We start from the raw sequence: 22,304 nt of genomic DNA, 5'->3' as shown, positions 1-22,304 counted from the left end.
CACAGCAAGGGAGGGATGTTACCACCCAGGACTGGCCACAGACACTGCAGTCCCTGAGCAGCTGGTCGCTGTGAGCAGGTCGCCCCTCGTCCCTAGCCGGCCACCTCTGCCTTCTCATCCACCAAACGGAGACTAGATGAGAATCAAAGGAGGGAAGCCCAGGGCTGGGAGTCAGGGAGTGTTCTTTCAATACTTCAGCTCACGTGTGGTTCTGGTGACTCTGTTGGGGCTAGGCAGACATAGGCCTCCATCCCACAGGGTCTGTGGGCTGCACTTGGAGATCTGATAGAGACCAGCTCCGCTTCCAGCAGGGTTGTTGCTGGCGGGGTGACCCGGGCACATGCTTACATATGGAGTCTCAGGGATTCCTTTGGAAAGGACGCTGAAGCCATCCATGTGTAGACTGAGAGGGTTAGTAACCAGCACTGCTCCCACAAATACAACCATGACTTTCACATACCCAAGTTTAAACTCCCGGTTAATGTTTGCCAAGGAGAAACCTCAAGCTTTCTGGCTTAAGAATAAAAGTAAATGATTGGGGAATTTACGCACGGCGGTGGGGGGATGGGGGATGGGGGGTGGAGGTGGGGGGGCAGACCCAGTGGTGTCCAGGTGGCATTTCAGGGAGACTCAATGGGGGCAACGGGTACGATCATAGCTGTGGTCCTGGGCAGGGTACATTCTGTCAGGTTCCTGGACTCAGCATGTTAAACCCAGTTCTGCATTTCGTGTTTATCATCCCACGCACACACTCAAGGGTTTACTACATATGGATATATTCCTACCCAACGTAAGACATACGGTGTGGTTTTGTATATTCTTGAACATGGGATTAAGAATTTCTCTAAGCAAACCCAGGAGGGGAACTGTGGGAATTGCTGGCTTGTGAAGTATTTGCAACTTCAACTTACTAGATATGCCCAAATTGTTCTCCAGAGTCACTGCACCAATTTCAATTTTCATCAAACATATGTGAGCAGTGCAACTGATGCTTAACACCTTTGGTGTTGCCAGAATTAACTTGCCAGCCTGTTGAGTGTGAAACAATACACTGCTGTGGATTCAATTTGCATTTCCTGATTATTAATACAGGTGAGCATCTTTTCATTAATTTTGTTTGTTTGGCCACGTTAGTTTCCTCTTCTGTAAATTCTCAGTTCATAGCCTTTGCCCACTTTCTTTTCTTTATTAATATGTAGGAATTCTTTATATATTCTGAATGCTAATATTTTTTGGTCATATGCTTGTGGACACCTCCTAGTTGATAGCTTGTAGCTAGCGACATATTTTAAATTTTAATGATAAAGCCTCATAAGAAACCTGTGTGGTTTATCCTTATTTATCTTGAGATTATAAAAGTACTCTTTATTTTCTTCTAAAATATTTAAAGTTTACTTTTTGGAATAGGTTTGTACGTACCTGGAATGATTTTTATGTATGAGGTGAGGTAGAGATCCATTTTCATTTTTCCCCATATAGATAATAAATTGTCCCACCACCATGTATTAGCCAATTGTAAATATTAGCAAGTGAAACCAATAATGTGTTAATAGCAACAATTACAACATTATGAGCAAGTTGTGTGTACCCCAAGAATCCAAGCATGGTTTACCAATGGAAACTCTATGGATATAATTGAACTCATAAACAGAGTAAAGTAGAAACCCACATGAAAATCTCAACAAGTGCAAGAAAAGCATGCATTTAGCAACTGCTAATATTCTATTTATTGTATTTTTCCTTGAAACTGTTTTTAGAAATTTTTAGAAGTTCAAAGCAAAAATCAAACAAAAACGAATCATGAGCAATAGACTATTGTAGTATCCACTCTAGTGTATGCGTATTACAGACGTTGCTCAGATGACTTGCTAAGGTCATTTTCAGGTCTCAGTTTTTATGACCACAAACAGCATTTTTGGCAAGTCTGGTTTCAGTCTCGCCCTTATCCAACTCCTGGCTTCCCTGCAGGGTCTGTGAAGTCCTGCGAAATAAAAGATTAATCCAGTCCTGTGGCTCCTCACCTCCGAGCGCGTCAGGACCCAAGACCCAGCCAGCCTCACGCAATGCATCGCATGGCGGCGACCGGAGACCAGTTCTCCGCATTCAAATTTACCTGCTCTGCCACAACGGACCGATGAGAAGGCTCCGGAGACTGGTGGGTCTGCATTGCGGCCCGTCCTAATTCTGCCCCTCCTCTGAGGAAAAGGTGGGGACACCCACCTGAACTGGGGAAGGGTGGGGATGTCTGTGCAGAATCAAGGGCTCGGCCCTCGGAGAGTGCCCGGGGACAGACCGCCCAGGCCCTGGTGGCAGGTAGACGCGTCCAATGGGGGTAAAAGGGGCGGAGGGGCTGGAAGGGGCGGCGAAGGAGGTTTGAGGGAGACCGAGGTAGGGACCCGCAGAGATCCACTCCGGAGGCGGCAGAAGGGGAGGGTACGAGGGGCCAGGGCCGGAATTTCAGGTGGGTCTGGAGTGCGGTGACCAGAGCCCTGAGCTGCGACCCGCGGGGGCGAATGCGTGGTGTTGGCCCGGGTGACCTCAGATTAGAGCTTCCTTCCGGTCTGCAGAGCTGAGCCGCAGGCTCGGCCGAGCAAGGAGTGAGCGGCTTTTTCGCCTCAGCTGCGGAAAGAGAGGAATGGAGGATGAACAGGAGCCGCCCTTACAGCCTCGCACCCAGGTGACCTGTTCGCGGCACCCCCACCCGCTTAACACTGTGTGCGCCTGCGCGTGGGCCTTGGCCGCGCGGTGGCCCCGGGTACGCCTTGCACGAACCTTCTGCTCAGACCGTGTCAATACCCGCTATACTTGTGCGTCCGTTTCGGCCTCTAGAGTAGTTTGCGCTGCTCAGAGGCCCACTACGCGTGCGCCTCCCCCCTCTGTGCTCAGTTGTGCTTTTCTGGCGTCTTATTGAAAAGACCGAACATCCTCCTCTCAGAGCGCATGCACTTCCCTGAACCTGCACGGCGACCGCCCGTCGCTGTATCGGTGGGGCAAAGCCGGACAGTGCGGACCCCTCTTCCCCAGAATGCTGGAGAAATGTATACGTGGTCGATGGGCTCCTGCGATCTGGAAAGGTCTGAAACCCGCCTGGCCTTGGTGTCTCAGATGAGGGATTGCGGCCCGGCGTGAACTGCACAGGCTCAGCACTCCTGGAAGGCTTACCGAAGGAATCAGATAATATAAAAATATCTGGTGCTTGTTTGTACAGTGGAGTTAGGTGCTGGGCCCAGCAGAGCACAGGCAAGTGTTCACGTACAGGGATGGCCTGGGGGCCAGTGCAGGGTTGCATGGAGTCACAGGCAGCTTTCCAGCCTAGCATCCCTGAAGATGCCTGAGTGGTCCTCCGGTCCTCCTTCAGGCCAGAAACCTCGATCCTGGCTGCCTCAACCCTCCGGTGACTATTTCCCACCTTCATCTCTCCCTAACCTTCATCTCCTCCTCCAAGCTCCTAAGCTCTGTCCTGATGTCCTGCTTCATCGAGGCAGTGTGGGAAGCCCACACTTCCCACCACATCTCTGGGTTCCCCCCCACAACCATCACTGATTTCCGTTAGTTATCTGCATGGCGCTTTCCCTCATCTCCTTCAAGTCTTTGTGCAGATGTCACCTCAGGGCATATCCCTGACCGTCCTCTCCAAAGAGCCCCTCTCAACCTTCCCTGTTTTCTGACTGTCACACTAGTTGACATATATTTTCCTTTTTCATTTTGTTATTGCCTGTCTTCTCCCACCAGAAGGAAAGCTCTTTGAGGTCATGGGTTTTGTCTCATTCACTGCTATTTCCCCTGAACTTAGAACAGCAGGCTTATTGCTCGTAGTAGGGAGGCAAGAAGTATTTGTTCACGGAATTAATAATCACCACCATAGCTGGTGTTTGAATGCTTTCCATGACCAGTTATGGGACTAGGCAATCTCCACGCAGGATCTCTGTGAATTCAATAATTTCCTGCTGCCTTGGAGACGTGCCGGCATTCCCTGCCACATGGGCTCGTATTCAGGCACTGTGTCTCTTGCTGCTTGCTGCAGGTGTGCTACCTTATTGGAACTCTCACCTCCATGCAGCCCGCATGGATCTTTGATGTGACTCCAGTGAAACCAAACCCCGAGTTCTCACCTGGCTTCCTCCTATGGCTTCCGGCCTAGGAGGAAGTTATGCAGACCTCATGGGAATTGTGGGCAGACAGCGTGCCTGTCACGGACCTATCTCCAGACCTGTGGCAAGACCTTTGGCAGAATTCTGCCCTCTGGAGCCTCTTCCTCCTCCTTCCCGCCCCTAGCACAGTAGCTCACCAAATGGTGAATGCACTTCTGTCTTTTTCCTGGCTGTCTCTGTTCCCAGCACAGTTCTTAGCTGGGACAGGCACTTGGTATTTGAAGAATGAACAAAGAGTCCTCAGGTTCTGGAAATTCTTCAGAAAATCTTTAGCCAAATACCCTTCTGACATGAAACCTGTATTTAAGTATCAAAAAGATCCTACATTTGACTCTCAGCACTTTAAATTAGCAGGCCCATTTGCCAGAACAAGGAAGGCAGTATGATTTACTGGGAAAAGATCAACTATTTGGTTTTTATATAGTTGGCTACTTTGTGAATGCATAGGAAAATATCTGAGAGAAGCACTTCACAGTTGTGCCTTTGGGGAAGTGAAGATCTTCCATCATATACCAAATTTTCAAAAATTTTAATGAGCATGTTATTTTATAATTAAACATTATAAAAGGAAACATATAAACAAGATTTAATTCCTAAAAAAATACCAACTAAATGGGGCCGGGCATCAGGGCATTGAGTCCTCATGGTTGGGTCCCTTGGGGAGTTCTCCCTTCATCTCTAAGTGTGTTGCACTAGGATGAAATGTGCACATGCACACTTTACTGTACCGAGTATGCATGCTGCATGTGTACCTTGGACATTCCCCTCCCTGGAAGCAGGCACTAGTATCTCCAGGTCCAGGTGAGGAAGCGACTCAGAGAGGACATGGGAGTAAATGCAGAGCTGGCATTGGGACCCAGGCACTGTCCCCAGCTGCTGCCGCTCTCTGCTACTCCATATGCCCACCAAGACCCCATATATGCAGGCCCATGTGGTCCCTTCTGTTAGCCTCACTGCAGAACAGGCTGGGAGGTCAGAGACGGAGGCCCAGCCACTCTGTTGGAGAATGATTCACTGGGGGAGTCTTTGGGGCTTGGGGGCTCCTGTCCTACCCGGGACAGAGCTCTACTCTACTGGGTCCACAGCTCAGGGCATTGTCTTCCTGAAATACAGCAGGCCTGTCCAGGAACAGCCTGGCAAGGAGGGCCAGGAACTGCTGTCCATCTCAGGAAAATACTGGCGGGGGCCAGGGTGGGGAAACAGCAGTGTCCCAGACTCAGAGCAGAAGGCTGGGGTTCCTCTGCTACCTGCTAGCCATGTGACCTAGGTAACTCCTCTCCTCTGTGCTGCAGTTTCCTCTCATTGCCTGGTTCAAACAGATGGCAGTGCTATGATTGGTAGGTTCTGGTCCTGGGAGGCAGGTGGAGGCAGTTATCAATCACTCTGTATGCTCCCTTCTCTCCTTAGATTCAGGGCAGGGTCCTGTTCCTGACCGTCTGTGCAGCTGGCATTGGTGGGACTTTTCAATTTGGCTACAACCTCTCCATCATCAACGCCCCGACCTTGGTAGGTACCCTCTGTCCCCACTGTCACCAGCTGAGTGGATGCTGGGTGAGGACTGACAGCTGCCTGCTGTGGGGCTTCAGGCCAGCATCCACTTGGTGGAATTCTCCCACGTGTCCACCTTGATGGGGATGTCCTACAGATCGTGTGGGTTCCAATGCAGCTCTGCCTCCTGTCCTGAACCTGCACTCCTCCTGAGTCCTCGATGTCAGCAGGTGACTCCACCCTCCACCCAGTGACTGGGATGAACCTTGACTCTGCCCTCTCTCTCTCAGACATCAAATTCTCCCTAACTGCCTCTATCATGCAGCCATTTCTCCCTGTGTGTCTGCCATGACAGCAGGTCAGGCCTCATCTCTCCTGTCTATTGTTGGCCCAGCCTCCTCACTGGCCTCCCTGCCGTTAGCCTTTCCCCGTCGATTGATAGATCCTCTCAAGTTTGATCAAGCCACTTCCCTCCCCAGAAACATTCTGTGGCTTCCCACTAGCTACAGGAATAAGGACAGTCGCATCCACCTGAAGTCCAAGACCTCCTGGGGTCAGCCTGTCTCCCACCTTCATACCCCCAACCGCACTACCAAAGCAGCTTGTGCAGTTCCCTGAATGCACCCAACCCTTCCTCAAACCCTCTTTCCACTGGAAGCCCTATCACCCCACCTGCAGAATCTCCTTAAGAACCACCCAAATGCCATCACCTTCCTGAAGACTTCCTTCAACACCCCCCAGCTGAAAGTCACCCCTCCGTCCCCAGCCCTTGGTGTGGGCTGTCACCACTTGGATTGTGTATTGGTTGTTTTCGGTCCATCTCGTCTTCCTGGTGGTTTGCTGTCAGTGTTGAGCCACCTGTGAATCCCTAGCAACGGACGCTGGCCTGGCCCCTGTCAATGTTCAGTGTGGGCCTATGGAAAAAATGAATCTTTGAGCCCCCTCTAAGATAGAAGCCACCTCTAACTTAGCTTAAGTAAGAAGGGCAAGTGTCTTGTCCCGTAGCTGGGAAGGATGTGGGGTTGTGCACAGTATTGGGGGATGAGCTGCAGGAACCAAGTCCCAGGATGGAACTGGGGCTCTCCTGTCACAGCCTGGCCTCATCCTCCATCCAGTGACAAGAGAGCAGCTGCCACTTCCTGCCAGCTGGGAATCCCCAATCAAAAGTTCTCCCCTCTGGTAGCTACCTTAGAAAGGCCTAGGAAGAGTCACATGCCCACCCCTAGACTAATCATATGGTCAGGAGATTAGAGCACTCCTATTGGCCAGGTCTTGGTCAGGTGATCACCGTTATAATTGACAATAGGAGAGAACTTCTCCAAAGGAAGGTGTGTTAATGGATAGCAGAAGCCTTGGGTGGGAGCACATTCTGGGCAGAAACAATTATAGCAGCCCTGCTCCTTGAAGAAAGGATGAAATGAAGGGTTTAGAAATGGAGGTCTAAGCTAGCTGCATTTGCATATTTATTTGTTCATTCAACTAGGATGTGAGTGCCCACTTCAGTGCAAACTTAATGGCTGGAGAGGGATCATCCACCACAGGGAACTCTCAGGTCTTATCTCCTGCGGGCCATTACTAACCCCCCAAAATGGGTCTTGGTCTCAGAGACTCCCCTACCCCTCTGGTCACTCTTGAGGAGTTCTGGCCAAGGTCAGCTCCTCTGGACATGTCTTTCTGCAAGAGGGACCTAGCAGGCACCAGGCTGGCAGCCATTTAATTACCCTGAGGTGGCCTGGGCAGGAGAGAGCTGGCCCAAAAATTAACCCCAGATATAGACCGGAAGCCGGGGCCTTAGTTCTCTTTCCCAACTTGCAAGATGGCAGGTGAAAAAGCTGGGAAGCCGGACACTAAGAAGAAGAAACCTGAAACCAAGAAGGCCGATGCTGGTGGCAAGGTTAAGAAGGCTAACCTCAAGGCCAAAACACCTAAGAAGGGGAAGCCGCACTGCAGCCGAAACCCTGTCCTGGTGAGAGGAATCAGCAGGTATTCCCGATCAGCTATGTATTCCGAAAGGCCATGTACAAGAGGAAGTACTCAGCAGCTAAATCCAGGATTGAAAAGAAAAAGAAGGAGAAGGTTCTTGCTACTGTCACAAAACCAGTTGGTGGCGACAAGAATGGTGGCACCCGAGTGGTTAAACTTCGCAAAATGCCTAGATACTATCCTACTGAAGATGTGCCTCGAAAGCTGTTGAGCCATGGCAAGAAACCCTTCAGTCAGCACGTGAGAAAACTGCGGGCCAGCATCACTCCCGGGACCATTCTGATCATCCTCACTGGGCGCCATAGAGGCAAGAGGGTGGTTTTCCTGAAGCAGCTGAGCAGTGGCTTGCTACTTGTGACTGGACCTCTGTCCTTCAATCGAGTTCCTCTGCGTAGAACACACCAGAAATTTGTCATCGCCACCTCCACCAAAATTGATATCAGTGATGTGAAAATCCCCAAACATCTCACTGACGCTTACTTCAAAAAGAAGAAGCTGCGTCAGCCCAGGCACCAGGAGGGGGAGATCTTCAACACAGAGAAAGAGAAATATGAAATTACAGAGCAGCGCAAAATTGATCAGAAAGCCGTGGACTCGCAAATTCTGCCAAAAATCAAAGCTGTTCCTCAGCTCCAGGGCTACCTCTGCTCTGTGTTTGCGCTCACAAATGGGGTTTATCCTCACAAACTGGTGTTCTAAATTAATTAAGAAGAACCTAATTAAATGCCAAAAAAAAAAAATTAACCCCAATGCCCTCCTAACGTCCTCCCTCGCATCCGGTAAAGAGTCCTGAGAACAGCCAGACACTGACATTTCATTTCTAACCAAAGGAGGGTGGGTGTCTGGGTCTTTCTTTCCTATGAGCAGTCATTCCTAACCACCTGGCCTCAGGTAACTTTCCTGAGTGGCAGCTCTGGGGCCTGGGGATCCAGAGTGTCTGAACTACCTGGCAGCAGCCCTGACCTGTGGCTGAGGCAGTGGGCAACTCATTTCACCTCTTTGGGCCCAATACCCAATCTAAACAATGAGTCATTACCAGCCCTACCCCCGAAGGGACAAGTGGCTGGCCATGTGGCATAGGCCCCCTGGAGAGCAATAGTGACATTTGGTTGAGTGTTGCAGCCAGCTTCAGGTGACCTCCAGGAAGGGAGCCCTGGGAACAAATATCCTTCGTGCTTCCCTCTGATGTCCTCTCCTCCCTCTTCTGATGCCCTGCTCACCAATGGTCATTTCTAACAAAGCCAATCAGCAAGGGAGCCCACTGATGTGGGCCATGCAGGTGGCTTTCCGGGCAGGGTGATAGTGACACAGAGGGGTCACTGTCTACCACTGGACTCTAGGAGACACTGTGGGTGAAAGAGACCAGTACGTGGTAGGTGCTCAGGCAAGTTTGTGCTGCCCACGGCAGGGGGATAGTATTACTCAGGAGACCAGAACCCTGTGGGGGAACAGGCCTCTCCTGTGGAGGCTGACTGGCATTTCTGTCTGCAGCACATTCAGGAATTCACCAATGAGACGTGGTGGGCACGTACTGGCTGGCCACTGCCTGACCACCTGGTTCTGCTCGTGTGGTCCCTTATCGTGTCTCTGTACCCCCTGGGGGGCCTCTTTGGAGCGCTGCTTGCAGGGCCCTTTGCCATCAAGCTGGGAAGGTAAGTGCTTCCTGTGTACCCCTGAATGCCCTTCAAGAGAGGCACCCCAGTCTATAGGCTGAAGAATATGGGAGAAGGAAGATGCCTGGTAGGCCCCAGCCCAGGTCAGCTCCTCACCCAGCCTCCTGCTCTGCCTGTAGTTTCATCATGAGAGTCAGGGTTCCAAGTGGATTTGGTGGAGGGGAGAGTCCTGTGCTATGAAGGAGGACTCTAGTTTTCAGTTCCATGTCGTGTTGTTTGACTATAAACAAATGTTTTTCTCTCTGGGTCTCATTTCCCCTCTTTACATCTAATTGGTACAGTTCTTGGGTTGTAAACAAGACAGACTTTGACTTAATCGAAAATTGTAAGAACTGGAAAGATGCTGGAGCAGCTCACAAAATGAAAGGAAGTGCTGAAAAGCCAGGCCTTGAGAAGGGCAGAACCCAAGGTGGTGCTGAGGAACTCAATAGCCAGACCTTGGAACTTTCCTCCTGGGGAACATGACTTCACGCATCAGTTCCATCCACATTCTATCTCCAATGTCTTCATTCAAGATTCAGAATCCAGGAAATGGGTTGTTGTTGACCCACCTTGTGTCACCTGTGAAGGAGGGGAGAGAAACAATGGCAGGCAAAAAAAATAATAAATGGCTAGCACAGTCCACCACTTTGCTGGCCACCCAGCATACATAGACACCTTTCTTCCGTATAGCCAGCTCCAAACGTGCCCCTCCTAGCATTACTCAGACATCCCATCATATATACCAGCATATGTATTCGCCTCTCTGAGTGAGACTACTCAGAGCATTATCTTGTCACAGCCACCACGCCTGATATAAAGGGGGTATTCTTGTTGAGTGCAGGATTTCCATGTGATGCTCATTCTGACAGCTCTGCAGTTAACCTCTTGGTATTCAGCAATCTACACACTTAATGGTAAATTCAGCTGTCATCAAGACACTCCATAGGGGGAGGAAAGAAGAAGAAAGAGTAGGGGAAAACTAATGAAAGAAAAGAAAAGTAGTGGGTGAATTTATTTTAAAGTATATGACACAGAAAGCCTGGAAACACAAGTAGAGGTTCTACTCATTGATTTTGGATCGGGTCACGGGCTGTCGCCTGCATTGGTTACTTCCATCCTCCAGTTTTCCATTCTTGCTTTGGGCCAGCAGTTCCACAAGGTTGAAGCTCTTTGCTCTTTGGGGTGACCCAAATTTTCATTCTTGAGTGGGCTTGGTGGGCCTGATGGGGCGGGATCTTCAGCAGATGATTACACTCTGAGGTCATCTGCTTCTGGATGATGAGATTCCGAATGCCGTAATGAGTTCCATGGGCACCCACCTTCATCTTTCACTGATGCAACTTCCTTTGTTGGATGCAAAAATTGCATGGGTGTCATGTTGTGTATTTAATAGGTGTATCTGTTAGGATGTCTTCAACTGCAGATAACAGAAAACCAGGACTCAGGTGGTCAAAACAATAGGAGATCCTTTATCTCACACAAAAAGTCTGTAGGTGGGTGACTTCCAGGCTACGTCAGCACCCAAGATCTGTTCCTCTGAGATTCCCTTGGCTGCCAGTTCCACTGTGTGTCGGCCGGTGTGTCCTCAGGCTTGTAGCTAGAAAGCTATAGCAGTGTCTCACTTAGATGCAACATCATCCAACAGAAAGAGGATTTCTTCCTGGCCTATGCGTTATATCAGAAAGAAAAAGGCTTTACAATAAGTACCATGTCTCATTGCCCAGCACTGAGAATGGAATCACCAATACTGGGTTATATTATTGGGTTCATAGCTGAACGTTCCCAAACTAACTGAGGCTCTTGCTGCAAAGAAGAAGGAGGTAATAATAGCTGTTCCTAAATATCTAATGACACCTGGCGAAGCATGAAGGGAAGGAACTGAAGATTCAAATTCAGCACATATGCCTATTCCAATGATAACCAATTACTGTCCCATCCCCAAAGCAGGTATCTAGTGGAGTTCATCTTCTACCTTATAGCCGACTGGAGCCCTGACATGTGTTGCCATTTCTGGGAGTCAGGGTTGGCTGTGTAGTGTGACAAGGTGTTTAGTCAGCTTGGTGACAGGAAGCCCCTGTCCTTGGTTCCATGTGCGTTTTCTATCCTTGCAACCCTACCTGCTTTGTTATAAGCTGAGTGAGCCAGCACTGGGCTGGCTGAGGAAGGTAGCTGAATGCATCACAGGGGGCTGTACTGTCCCCCTGATTATGAAAAGCTGCTTCTACAGTGGCGGGGGCTTCTGGTGAGTGGACATGTATACATGCAGGGTCTGGGCCAATTCTGCGAGATCCATGTTTACTGTTCCCTACACCTCCTTGAAACTAGTCTTCAACTTCTGCTCCATCTAAGACTTTGACTTTCCAACCAAATTTCCATGCTCAAGATTCTGTCTACAGGAAGAATTTAACTCTTCTAATGTTGAGGGCTACTTTTGAGTTGGCTTTAATGCCATAACTCTACCTTTCTGGCAGAACCAACATATGCACGCAACCATCTGCAAATCAGGGTCAAGCTTTGTTATGTTTTATTTTAAACTAAAGACAAGAGGCCTTGGGTGTATCTTGGGATAAGGGTGGCAGTATGGTTGAGTAGGCCTGCTGATGTCACCTGCTTGTGAGAATCTTTGGCACCCACCTGGGGTAAGTTTTGTGTGTACCACTTCTGTTTAGTGATGGAGTGCCATAGACATACTCAGCCTTAGTATAGGAGTGCCATATGGCACCCAGCTCAGGATGGGCACATGGCTATCAGGTGTCCCAGTCTGGTATTAATACCCCCTAAGGTCTAGCCAGGAGCTATTTCTGATTAAAAGGATAGTCACTTTCTGAAGTAGAGTAGCTTTTCTCCCAAATCCTCGGTCTTGCTTATGATTCTCCTTTTAGGCAACTGCCACAGATACTTTAAGCACCACAGGATCTCCTGGGTCCAAAGAGTTGAGTGGCAGAACTCTGCATCTGGATTGGACCCACTAAAGAATACTCCCCTTGCTTAGCTCCACTCAAAGCTGCCAGGTTTTCAAATTACCCTGAAAACGTGTCCAATTGTGACACCCAATGTGGTACATGTAGCTTCCAAAATGAAAAGAAGCCCTCTGAGACATGCCATCCTTCTTAGAGGAAGGGCAGCAATTTGTCATGCACTTTGGAGGAAATATGCGGACATATCTTAGTCCATTAGACCTCAGGAACTTCGTTAATGTGGCAGCTTCCTCATTTTTAAACTTCCATTCTTCGTCATTGTTGTACCTTATCAAGATATCTAGTGTGTTTGCTTCTTCCTCTTCTCCATATTCTTCCAATATCATGTTATCAAAGTAGTGGGGCCAGCAGGATGCCCTGTGGAATAGATTGTGACCCAGAGCTGGAGAGCTGCTATATCCTCTAGGTAGGTTGGTAAAGGTGTAATACTGTCCCTGCCAGGTGAGAGCTAAGTGTTTCTGGTGTCTGTGTATTGACATGTAGCAAAATGCATTCACCAGGTAAATAGCCACGATCAAAGTACTTGATTAATTTATACCAATGAGGAAGCCATATGTGGTATATTAGTTACAAGTGGAGTTACTGTTAGATCCAGTTTGTTATAATCTACTGCCATTCTCTGTTCTCTAGACACAGGAGATCTAAACTTTGGTTCATATTCTACCACTAATGTGCTGTTGACTTTGGGCAGAGCAATGGCCTCCTCTGGGCTTCCGTTTCCCTGTCAGTGCAGTGAGCTGTGTGGTCTACAGAGGGCTCACCTGAGTGACCTGCATGACAGCACTTCTGAACTCAATATCCGGAGCCCAGAGCCAATGCTCATTATGGTGGAACAGCTGACATTTCCATTGCCCCCTTCTTGGTTTGCAGTCTGTCCCACTGAACTAGGAGGGGTCATCCAGCCATCCTGAAGGTTCTGAGAAGTGACTGTAATACATGGAGGAAAATGTGAGGGGACTGTACTTGGATTTCCATGCATCCCTTCCCTCACTTGGAAAGTCCCTGTTCTTCCTCCCTCGGGTTTTATTGTATCTGAGACATCAGGTTTTAGGCCCTTCATTTTATAAGCGTTTGATGAGAGTAGTGCTTAATCTTCAGGGATAAAGCCATAAAATATAAGTTCTGTCATTTCAAGCTGACTTGTAACTCTCATTACAGGCAGAAATGAGAGTGACTTGGGGTATGTTGGGAGAGGGGCGTGGGAGTATGTCCCTCAGGGCATACCTTGAGTGAACCCATGTACAATGGCTAGTGGTCATGGCCATTCATGTAGCTTAGAATCCTTGATACAGTTCACGCACACACGGCTGATCAGGGCTGGCTGGAGTTGCAAAGAGGTGTCCCCAGGGATAGTCCCTCTTACTGAACTGAGCCCTCTTGCTTGTTTTACTTCCCCCAAGGAAGAAGTCCCTCCTGGTGAACAACATCTTTGTGGTGGCCGCAGCAATCCTGTTTGGCTTCAGCCGCAGAGCAGGCTCCTTCGAGATGATCATGCTGGGACGGCTGCTCATGGGCATCAGTGCGGGTACGGGGGCAGGATGTCTCACTCATTCGCTTAGTCCCTTCATTCATTCTCTTTATCGATTTACTTTTTACTCATGCCTACTTTTTTTCTTTCTGGGAAATGATTAAATATGGTTTATCTTAAAAGACTCATATAACGAGACATTTAAAGTGGATGCAGAAAAATGCAATAGTTGTACAGGGATGTGAGGACAAACATCCCCAAACCTGCACAACCACAACAGAGGTCTAGTGTTTGAGCAACACTCTAAGCCATGAACTTCCTGGCAGCCAAGGTGTAAAGGCATCTAGGATGAGTTCTCTGATGTTCCCTACAGAGTCAGAATAGCCTTAGAGACTCCTCAGCTTCTGGGGCTTGTCGTGTGAGAGAGCAGAATTTTGAGCAACTCTATCTGAGCTTTTAAGGGGCTCACATCAACAAACTTCCTCTCGACTCCCTATTGTTTATACAGCTAGGCGTTGATGTCTATATTAATTATCTATTCCTGTGAAACAAAGTATGCAAAAACTTCGTAGCTTAAAACCACCAACATTTATTATTTCACAGTATAGGTGGGTCAGGACCTGACAGTGTCTTAGCTGGGTAGTTCTGGCTGGGGGTCTCTCATACGGCTGTGATCCAACTGTCAGGCAGAGGCTGGAGGAACTGCTTCCAAGATGGCGCCCTCCTGTGCTGTTAGCAGGAGGCCTCAGTTCCTCAGCCTGTGGGTCTCTTTCTCGACATGCCGGCTGGTTTCCTTCAGAGTAAGTGATTAGAGAGAGAGAAAGAGCACAGGTGTGTGTGCACAAGGAGGAAGTCCCATGCTTTTTATGTCCTAATCTCAGAAGTCATGCACCATCGCTTGCCAGTCTACTTATAAGAAGTGAGTCACGAAGAACAGCTCACACTCCAGGGAAAAGAATCAGGTCAGACTTTGTCTTTGTGCCCCGAGGACCCAGCACAGAAAGAATGCTTCCCTACATGTTTATACGTGTTTCCCCGAAAATAAGACCTAGCCGGACCATCAGCTCTAATGTGTCTTTTGGAGCAAAAATTAATATAAGACCCGGTATCATATCATATCATATCATATCATATCATATCATATCATATCATATAATATCATATCATACATTATATTATATTATTATATTATATTATATTTATTATATATATTATATTATATTATATTATATTATATTATATTATATTATATTATATTACATTATATTAAAGACCTGGTTTTATATTATATTAAAATAAGACCGGGTCTTATATTAATTTTTGCTCCAAAAGACGCAGTAGAGCTGAAGGTCCGGCTAGGTCTTATTTTCGGGGAAACACGGTAGGAAGAGCAGGGGTACCTCTGAGACTTTTTGGCAATCAGTGCACCCACCTTCTTCCCACCTTCCTTCACCCAGTGCTTAGAGAGGCAGGACTTCGATGAGAGCTGTTTCCTGATCCTAGGTCAGGTAGGGGGTGGAGTAGCACTCCCTGTGGTATTCCCAGGTAGATGACGCCCAAATACTGTGGCCACCTAGCTTTTGCCAGCTGTCACCATCTGGGGTGGGCAGTGGGGATGCTGTCCAGTTCTGTTTTCCCACTGGCTGCCTGGGTACCAGGTGCCTCCCTGGGGAAGTTGGGATGAAGGGAGAACCTATAGCAGTAGTGGTCAATGAAAGCATTGATGTGAGAGCTGGGACAGCTGGTGGGCATCCAGATGCCATCTTGCCCTTCTCTCACTGCCCACTCATTTCCTCAGAGCCCTTCACACTCGTCCCAGTGACAAGGTCTAGAAAGATTTGATGACCATGGTGGAACTGTGGTGAAGGAACAGGATAGGAGCTAATCTGAGAAAGACTTCTGTCTCAAAAGTCCTGGGGTGGAGCTGGAGTCCTGCTGGCCCTATAGCAGGGACCCCTCCAAGCATATGGTGTGAGGGAGCAGCACTGAGTGCTGGGATCCATTAGATGTGGTGCCAAGGAGGCAGGGGTGGCAGGCCTGGGCATGGCAGGGGGTCTAGCCTGAGGGCTGACTGTTTGTGCTGTGCACACACCCAGGTGTCAGCATGAACATCCAGCCCATGTACCTGGGGGAGAGCGCACCCAAGGAGCTCCGAGGGGCTGTGGCCATGACCTCAGCCATCTTCACTGCCCTGGGCATTGTGATGGGTCAGGTGGTCGGACTCAGGTAATTATCTCCCGCCCATGTGCACTGAGTGACTTGAGGGGTACCAGTAAAAACTTTTTTGCTTACATTTCTCCCCTACCCACCAAGTAGATTGAGGCATTACTTATTTATATTAAGGCATTGAAACCTGTCCACTTCCATCCTGTCAATACACAAAACTGGTATCAGTCAGCCACACTTCAGTGTGAATTATACTTTTCCATCCTCTCCAAAACAGGGAGCAGAAAGCAGGTCTTCACAGCAAAGAGGGTGGAAGTCTGGGCTTTTACAAGGGAGCATGTCCTGGTCACCCAGAAAGGAGAGGTGAAGGCAAAGCCTGGAACCCTGGGAAGAGGAGTTGCTAGGGATGATTTGGGGCTACAGCTCTGCCCTAGCTTGGGTCCCTACCTGGGTGGACGGATCTTGGTGTCCAGACCCTCTGCCCTCAGGAGAGCTGTCAGGCAAAAGGCAGGTGTTATGGGTAGGGGATAAGAGGCAGGGGTGTGGGGGCCAGGAGGATAGGGGGCAGACAAGGAGACTTCTGGCCCATTCTCTCCTCTGCCTCCCCAGGGAGCTCCTGGGTGGCCCACAGGCCTGGCCTCTGCTTCTGGCCAGCTGCCTGGTGCCCGGAGTACTCCAGCTCGCTTCCCTGCCCCTGCTCCCTGAGAGCCCACGCTACCTCCTCATTGACCGTGGAGACAGTGCGACCTGCCTGGCAGGTGAGTCTCTGACCTCAGGTCCCCAGACCACCTTTGATCAAAGGGCACATCTGCCCAGAGCATGTGGGTTCTCATTTCTCGGGTTTCATTTATTGGAAAAGTTCTCCCTCTCTTTGTGCCATCCATAGATCCCTTCAAGGTGCTGTCCTGAGCGCCAGGGCAGTGGGATGGGGAAGACCTAGTCCCTGCCATCCAGGAACCCCCAGGGTGGTACAGAGAAAGAGCCCCCCACGCACATGCAGGATGAAACACTGTGTAAGAAGAGCTCACAGGCCAGTGCCAACTGGGTGCTTATCCATTAGCTATGACCACAGTAATGATACCCAAGGAACAATCCCAAGATGTCTGGCTTAAAATAGCAATCATTTACTGCATCTTCTACTCATTTACTCGGTGGGCTGGCGGCGTGACTGCTGGTTTTAGCTGGGCTGATTCATGGTGTCAGGGTCAGCTGGGGGATGGCCAGTCCAGGCTGGTCTGAGCTGGAGCAGTTGAGCTTTGCTGCACATGCCTCTGCTCTCACTCTTGGTACCAGGAAACCAGCCCAGGAATGTTCTTATTACAGTGATGACAGAGGCACAAGAAAGCAAATCCAATTATATAAAAACGTTCCAAAGCTCTGGTCCCTCATGTCCCTTAATATCCCACTGACCCAAGAGAATCATGTTACTGGACCCAAAGTTACAGGATGGGAAAATCAATGGCATATCCTCTCACATGGCAAGGGGCGTAGATTTAGGGAGGGTGAAGACAGGACCCACTAATGTACTCTTCTCAGAGTGCCATCATGACCACAATTATTATTCATGTTCCTCCCCTGGCTGTGTAAATCATGCTCAGTGCCATTTGGGACCCCCCTCCCCCAAAGTTTCATCCAATCATGGCACCAGGCTTGAAGTCCAGGATCTTAATATCACGTCAAGTCTATATGTGCCTGCTTTTGATCTGGACACCTGGGAGCTAAAAACAAGTCTTCTGCCCTTCCCATACTCAATGGTGAAAGTAGGACAGCGTAATCAAAACTTACCCTCATTTCAAAGAAGAGGAAGCAAAGGAGCAGAAAGCAGTCACTGGTCTATAGCAATGCTGAAATACCCCTGGGAAAACACTGCCAGATTCCCCTGCCTTGGGGGTGGGGAATGTTCCTTGATGAAGCCCTGGAACATTCCTTGGCTCCCTGGGAAGGGGGGGGCTCCCCAGGTTCTTGCTTCTGCCCTCTGAGATGTCCTTCCTTTTCCATTGGCTTCCTTGACATCTTCTGAATTGCGTATTGGAAATGTACCTATGGAAATTTGGGGCACAGAAGTCTTTACCTTTCAAATTGTCCCCTTTCATCCAGGCTGGGAGAACTTTTGTCAATACAGTTTTCTCAAAAATGTGAATTTTCTATGTATGTGGTTTATATGGCAAAAAGCCACATCCACAGTTCTTTTTGAGATATGCTTCTCTTCTGAGACCTAATTACTGGGATTTGGGGGCATGTCAGGGTGCTGTGGACCAACACCCTTAAGTTCTCATAATGCCTGTTTTTCCAGCCATGAGGGTCTATGAGGCACTACCTTAAGCCACACGCTGATTTATTTACCCTGAATCTATGGTTCCCTGGTAGGCTCTGGATTTAATCTTTGTTCTCAGATGTAACTTAACTTCTGCTATCTGGAGAGGCTAACGATGAGAAACAGGTTTGTTTTTGTTTTTTTTTATTAAACTAACCTAGCAAGTTTGGAGTAAGTTAAATTTAATTAAATTGTGTTCCCTCTGAAGGTCTTTTTCATGTCCTTTTTATAGTAAGCAGAATACTCAGCTAAAAGCAGCCAGGTCATGTTTCAGCACTCGGAGATCTCTGCCCAAGCCCAGAAGTTCATTGGATCTGTTTTCTTTCTTCCATGCTACTGCCCCACATACACGGCCTGGCGTTTTTCCAGCCTCCTCGCTGCTCTCTGCCTGGGTTTGGAAAAACTGCCGTGGATGATAGGTCTCAGTTACAGGAGCACCCACTCTTGGTACCAGTTTATTGATCAGTTTTCTATTGCTGCCTAACAATCACAGCATCTCAATGGCCAACAAAAGAAGCAACTGCTTAGCTCAAGCCTCCGTGAATTCTCTGGGGTTGGCTGATGTAGGCTGGTGGCTCTGCTCCTCTTGGTCACTCATGCAAATCCGTTGGGCATCGGCAGATCTAGGATGGTACCAGCTGGGCCATCTCTGCTCCTCCTGGGACCAGTGGGCTAGCCCAGTAAGTGTTAATGATGATGGCAGAAGAGCAAACATAAATGAGCAAGGACAAATGAGGTCTGTGCTGGAACGGGTGGCCTGCCCTCCCTACAGACTCATCTTATTGGTCAGAGCAAGTCACGTGGGAGAGCTCAGCACCAAGGGATGTATACTTGCCCCTTCAGTGGAAGCAACTTGGAAATCACATAGCAAAGGGCATGGATGAAGAATTGGGGAGGAGGATGAAGAATTGGGGAGGAGGTGAAGAATTGGGGAGGAGGATGAATTGGGTGAAGAATTGGGGAGGAGGATGACAATTTACCACACTTGCTGTGTCCTGTTTGATGGTCCGCAGAACCCCGAGTTTCTAAAGCCCTTTCTGGTCCATGCTGCTGTGAAATGACAGGGCCAGGAAGATCACCCCTTCTGACCACGGAGGCCCAGAAGACAAGAGAGTTGGGGTGGGAAGCTCACTGTGGGGAACCAAAGAGGGGCTGTGGGAAGGAGAGTTCAGCACCTCCTCTTCTGCCCCAGCCCTGCAGCGGCTGCGGGGCACCACAGAGGTGATGGTGGAACTAGCCGAGCTGGAGGAGGAGCGCGTCGCCTGCCAGGGCGGGTGCGCGCGGCGCCCGTGGGAGCTGTTCCAGGATGGCGCCCTGCGGAGGCAGGTGATCAGCCTCGTGGTGCTGGGCAGCGCCATGGAGCTCTGCGGGAATGACTCGGTAAGGGCCCCGCCCCGCCCCACGCGCTGGTTGTGGGGCTGTGTGCTGCAGGCCCCTGGGAGCCACCTGAGGTTGCAGGAATCAGTGCCCCAGAACTGACCCTGCGCCCACCTTCCCAGATATACGCCTACGCCTCCTCCGTGTTCCGGGAGGCGGGAGTTCCCCAGGAGAAGGTCCAGTACGCCATCGTCGGGACTGGGTGCTGTGAGCTGCTCACAGCATTCGTCAGCGTGAGTCTGGCGGCTCCTCCCCCAGCCCAGCAGGAGGCGTGGGGTGCTGCCACCCCCTGCCTTAAGCCATTTCCCACTTCAGGTCACTCTGCTAAAATGCGGCAAGTAGTGAGCATTCATTAAGCACCTACTGTTTGCTGGGCACTCAACCACTATTTTGAGATGAGGAAGCTGAAGTTGAGTGACCTCTGAAAAATCATATATCTTATTTTAATCTCCTGAAGCGATAAACTGTTCCCTGCCCCACTACCAGCTTTCTCATGAGGCCCCTCCCCAATGCCCACCGCCAAACCAAGGGGACCATGGCCTAGGTGCCCAGGCCACTTACTGAGGGCCCGTTTCCCTTGCAGTGTATGGTCATTGAGAGAGTGGGTCGGCGGGTGCTGCTCATGGGGGGGTATTGCCTGATGGCCTGCTGGGGGAGTGTCTTCACAGTGGCCCTGTGCCTGCAGGTACGTAGCTGGGCAGAGTGAGGGGTGGGTGGCTGGCTGCTCGCTAATCTCCCCCTCACTCCACCCCTTTGCTGCAGAGCTCCTTCCCCTGGATGCCCTACCTGGCTATGTCCTGCATCTTTGCCTTCATCCTCAGCTTTGGCATGGGCCCTGGTGAGTGGCCCCAAGGGGCTCTGGGCTTTGGGACTTGCTGAAGGAACATGGACATCTGCGGGAAGGATGGGTAGATGTGAATGCAATGTCACCTGCGTGCCCCCACCCCCACCTGTACTAGGGCTTCTGGAAGAACACCAAGGGGCCCCCACTCCCACATCTGGGGCAAGGTGGGGGAAGGGCAGGGCAGGGGGCCCTTGCTGGCAGTCCCTTGTCCCTGCCCCTCGTTCCAGCCGGAGTGACAGGGATCCTGGCCATGGAGCTGTTTGACCAGAAGGCCCGGCCTGCTGCCTACATGGTCTGCGGGGCGATCATGTGGACCATGCTCTTCCTGGTCGGGCTGGGGTTCCCTTTCCTCATGGTAGGCCTGCCCTCCCTCTGGGGGGGCTGCCTTAGGTTTTGTCCCTGTCAGCATGAAAAGTCCAGTGGGAGGCCTCCATCCAAGGAGACGGAGACTGAAGGGGGTGGGGCGTCTCAAAGCAAAGAGGGACAAGTCCCTCATCATGACCAGTTCTGGGGCCTTATGTCTGGGGGCTGAATGGGACTACACACGGTCTCAGGGTGTCTTTCATCCTCAGGAGGGATTGTCCCACTTCCTCTATGTGCTTTTCCTCGGCGTCTGTGTCTGTGGGGCCCTCTACACTGGTTTCTTCCTCCCTGAGACCAAAGGCAAGACCTTCCTGGAGATCTCTGAGGAATTGCACAGACTCAATTTCCCCGGGCAGAGCCAGGGCCCCACGTGGAGGGGCCCAGAGGTCATCAGGTCCACAGAGCTGTAGTTCCACAGGTGTGGCTGGAGCCCAGATCCAGCTGTTGCTCTTCTCTTTGCTTCCTCTCCATTCTCTAGCTCCTGCATTTTTTTCTTTAATAGTAAGTACTTATTAAATGAGCACCTACTGTATGTAGGCATGGTGCCAGGTGCTTAGCAATCGTGGTGAGCCAGACAGATGGGATAGGGGACCTCTTGGTTCTCCCCATCTAGGGGCAGTCAACTAACAGGAAACCAATAAAAACATAGCTACAAACTTGGGGAAATGCAGTGGAAGAAAAATATAGGTTGTGAAGAGTGTATATTGGGGGGGGGCGGGAAGGGGCTGACCTAGTTTGAGATGGGCATGATCAGAAAAGGATTTTCTGAGGAACTGATTTTTTAAAGATCAACTTTATTGAGGTATAACTTACATACAGTAAATATATCCATAATAAGTATACATTTGATGAGTTTTGACAGATTTATCCACTCATAAAACCACCAAACCACCACAATCAAGGTAGAACATTCATTTAGATCACCCCAAAATCTCCCTCATGCCCTTTGGCAATCAATAACCCACTCGACCCCCAGCCCCAAGCAACCCCAACCTGCTTTCTGTCACTTAGGTCAGATTTGCCTTCTTCAGAATTTGACATAATTCCATACTATATGTATGCATTTGTGTCTGGCTTTGCTCCAGACACATTTTTTGAGATTCATGTAAGTTGGCACATATATTGGTATATATTGCTTTGTGTTGCCAAATAGTATTTCATTGTATAGATATACCATAATTTGTTCATCCATTTACCTGTTGGACATTTGGGCTATTTCTCATTCTTAGCTATCATGAATAAAACTGCTGTGAACATTGCTACACAGGTTGTGGTGTAGACATATGTTTTTATTTCTTCTGGTTACATGAATTGCTGAGTTTAATAATGAAAGTATGTTTAGCGGTAGAAGAAACTGTTTTCTATAGTGATTGCACTGTTTGACATTCCCGCTAGCAATATTTGAGAATTCCAGATGCTCTAAGTCCTCATCAGCACTTGGTACTGTCAGTCTTTTTAATTTAGTCCTAGTGAGCGCATAATGGTGTCTCATGGTGGTTTAATTGTGGTTATTTCCC

General features: G+C 49.5%; 1 protein-coding gene, 1 long non-coding RNA gene and 1 pseudogene across 11 annotated transcripts; 2 read left to right on the top strand and 1 right to left on the bottom strand.

Moving 5' to 3' along the window:
- Positions 1–1,706: 1,706 nt before the first annotated feature.
- Positions 1,707–3,103, bottom strand: LOC308492676. Its single transcript, XR_013992549.1, has 3 exons — positions 2,773–3,103; positions 2,114–2,619; positions 1,707–1,981 (listed from the first exon to the last, which is right to left on the bottom strand). It is a non-coding gene; the product is annotated as an uncharacterized lncRNA (long non-coding RNA).
- SLC2A11 (solute carrier family 2 member 11) lies at positions 1,939–22,054 on the top strand (the record flags this gene model as incomplete). 9 transcript variants are annotated; one of them, XM_081037856.1, is made up of 13 exons in its annotated part: positions 2,026–2,155; positions 2,568–2,677; positions 5,559–5,657; positions 9,114–9,274; positions 13,656–13,780; positions 15,820–15,949; positions 16,499–16,647; positions 19,396–19,583; positions 19,703–19,813; positions 20,164–20,265; positions 20,343–20,418; positions 20,652–20,779; positions 20,997–22,052. In XM_081037856.1, 12 exons carry the CDS (start codon positions 2,636–2,638, stop codon positions 21,195–21,197), a joined length of 1,512 nt encoding a protein of 503 aa, XP_080893982.1. In that variant the 3' UTR covers positions 21,198–22,052. The 9 variants fall into 9 exon arrangements, with proteins under 9 accessions (XP_080893989.1, XP_080893985.1, XP_080893988.1 ...); XM_081037863.1 differs by lacking the exon at positions 2,568–2,677 and having other exon boundaries at positions 1,939–2,155; XM_081037857.1 differs by lacking the exon at positions 20,164–20,265 and having other exon boundaries at positions 2,032–2,155; positions 20,997–22,054.
- On the top strand, positions 7,456–8,321 carry LOC308492675 (large ribosomal subunit protein eL6-like; annotated as a pseudogene). The gene has a single exon. The product of its transcript is annotated as a large ribosomal subunit protein eL6-like (transcript).
- Positions 22,055–22,304: the final 250 nt, after the last annotated feature.

Source organism: Rhinolophus hipposideros, assembly GCF_964194185.1.
Source record: "Rhinolophus hipposideros genome assembly, chromosome: 24".
In the NCBI taxonomy this organism is placed as follows: Eukaryota; Metazoa; Chordata; class Mammalia; order Chiroptera; family Rhinolophidae; genus Rhinolophus; species Rhinolophus hipposideros.
The sequence above is the reverse complement of the archived record's forward strand: the minus strand, read 5'-3'. Positions and strand labels throughout refer to the sequence as shown.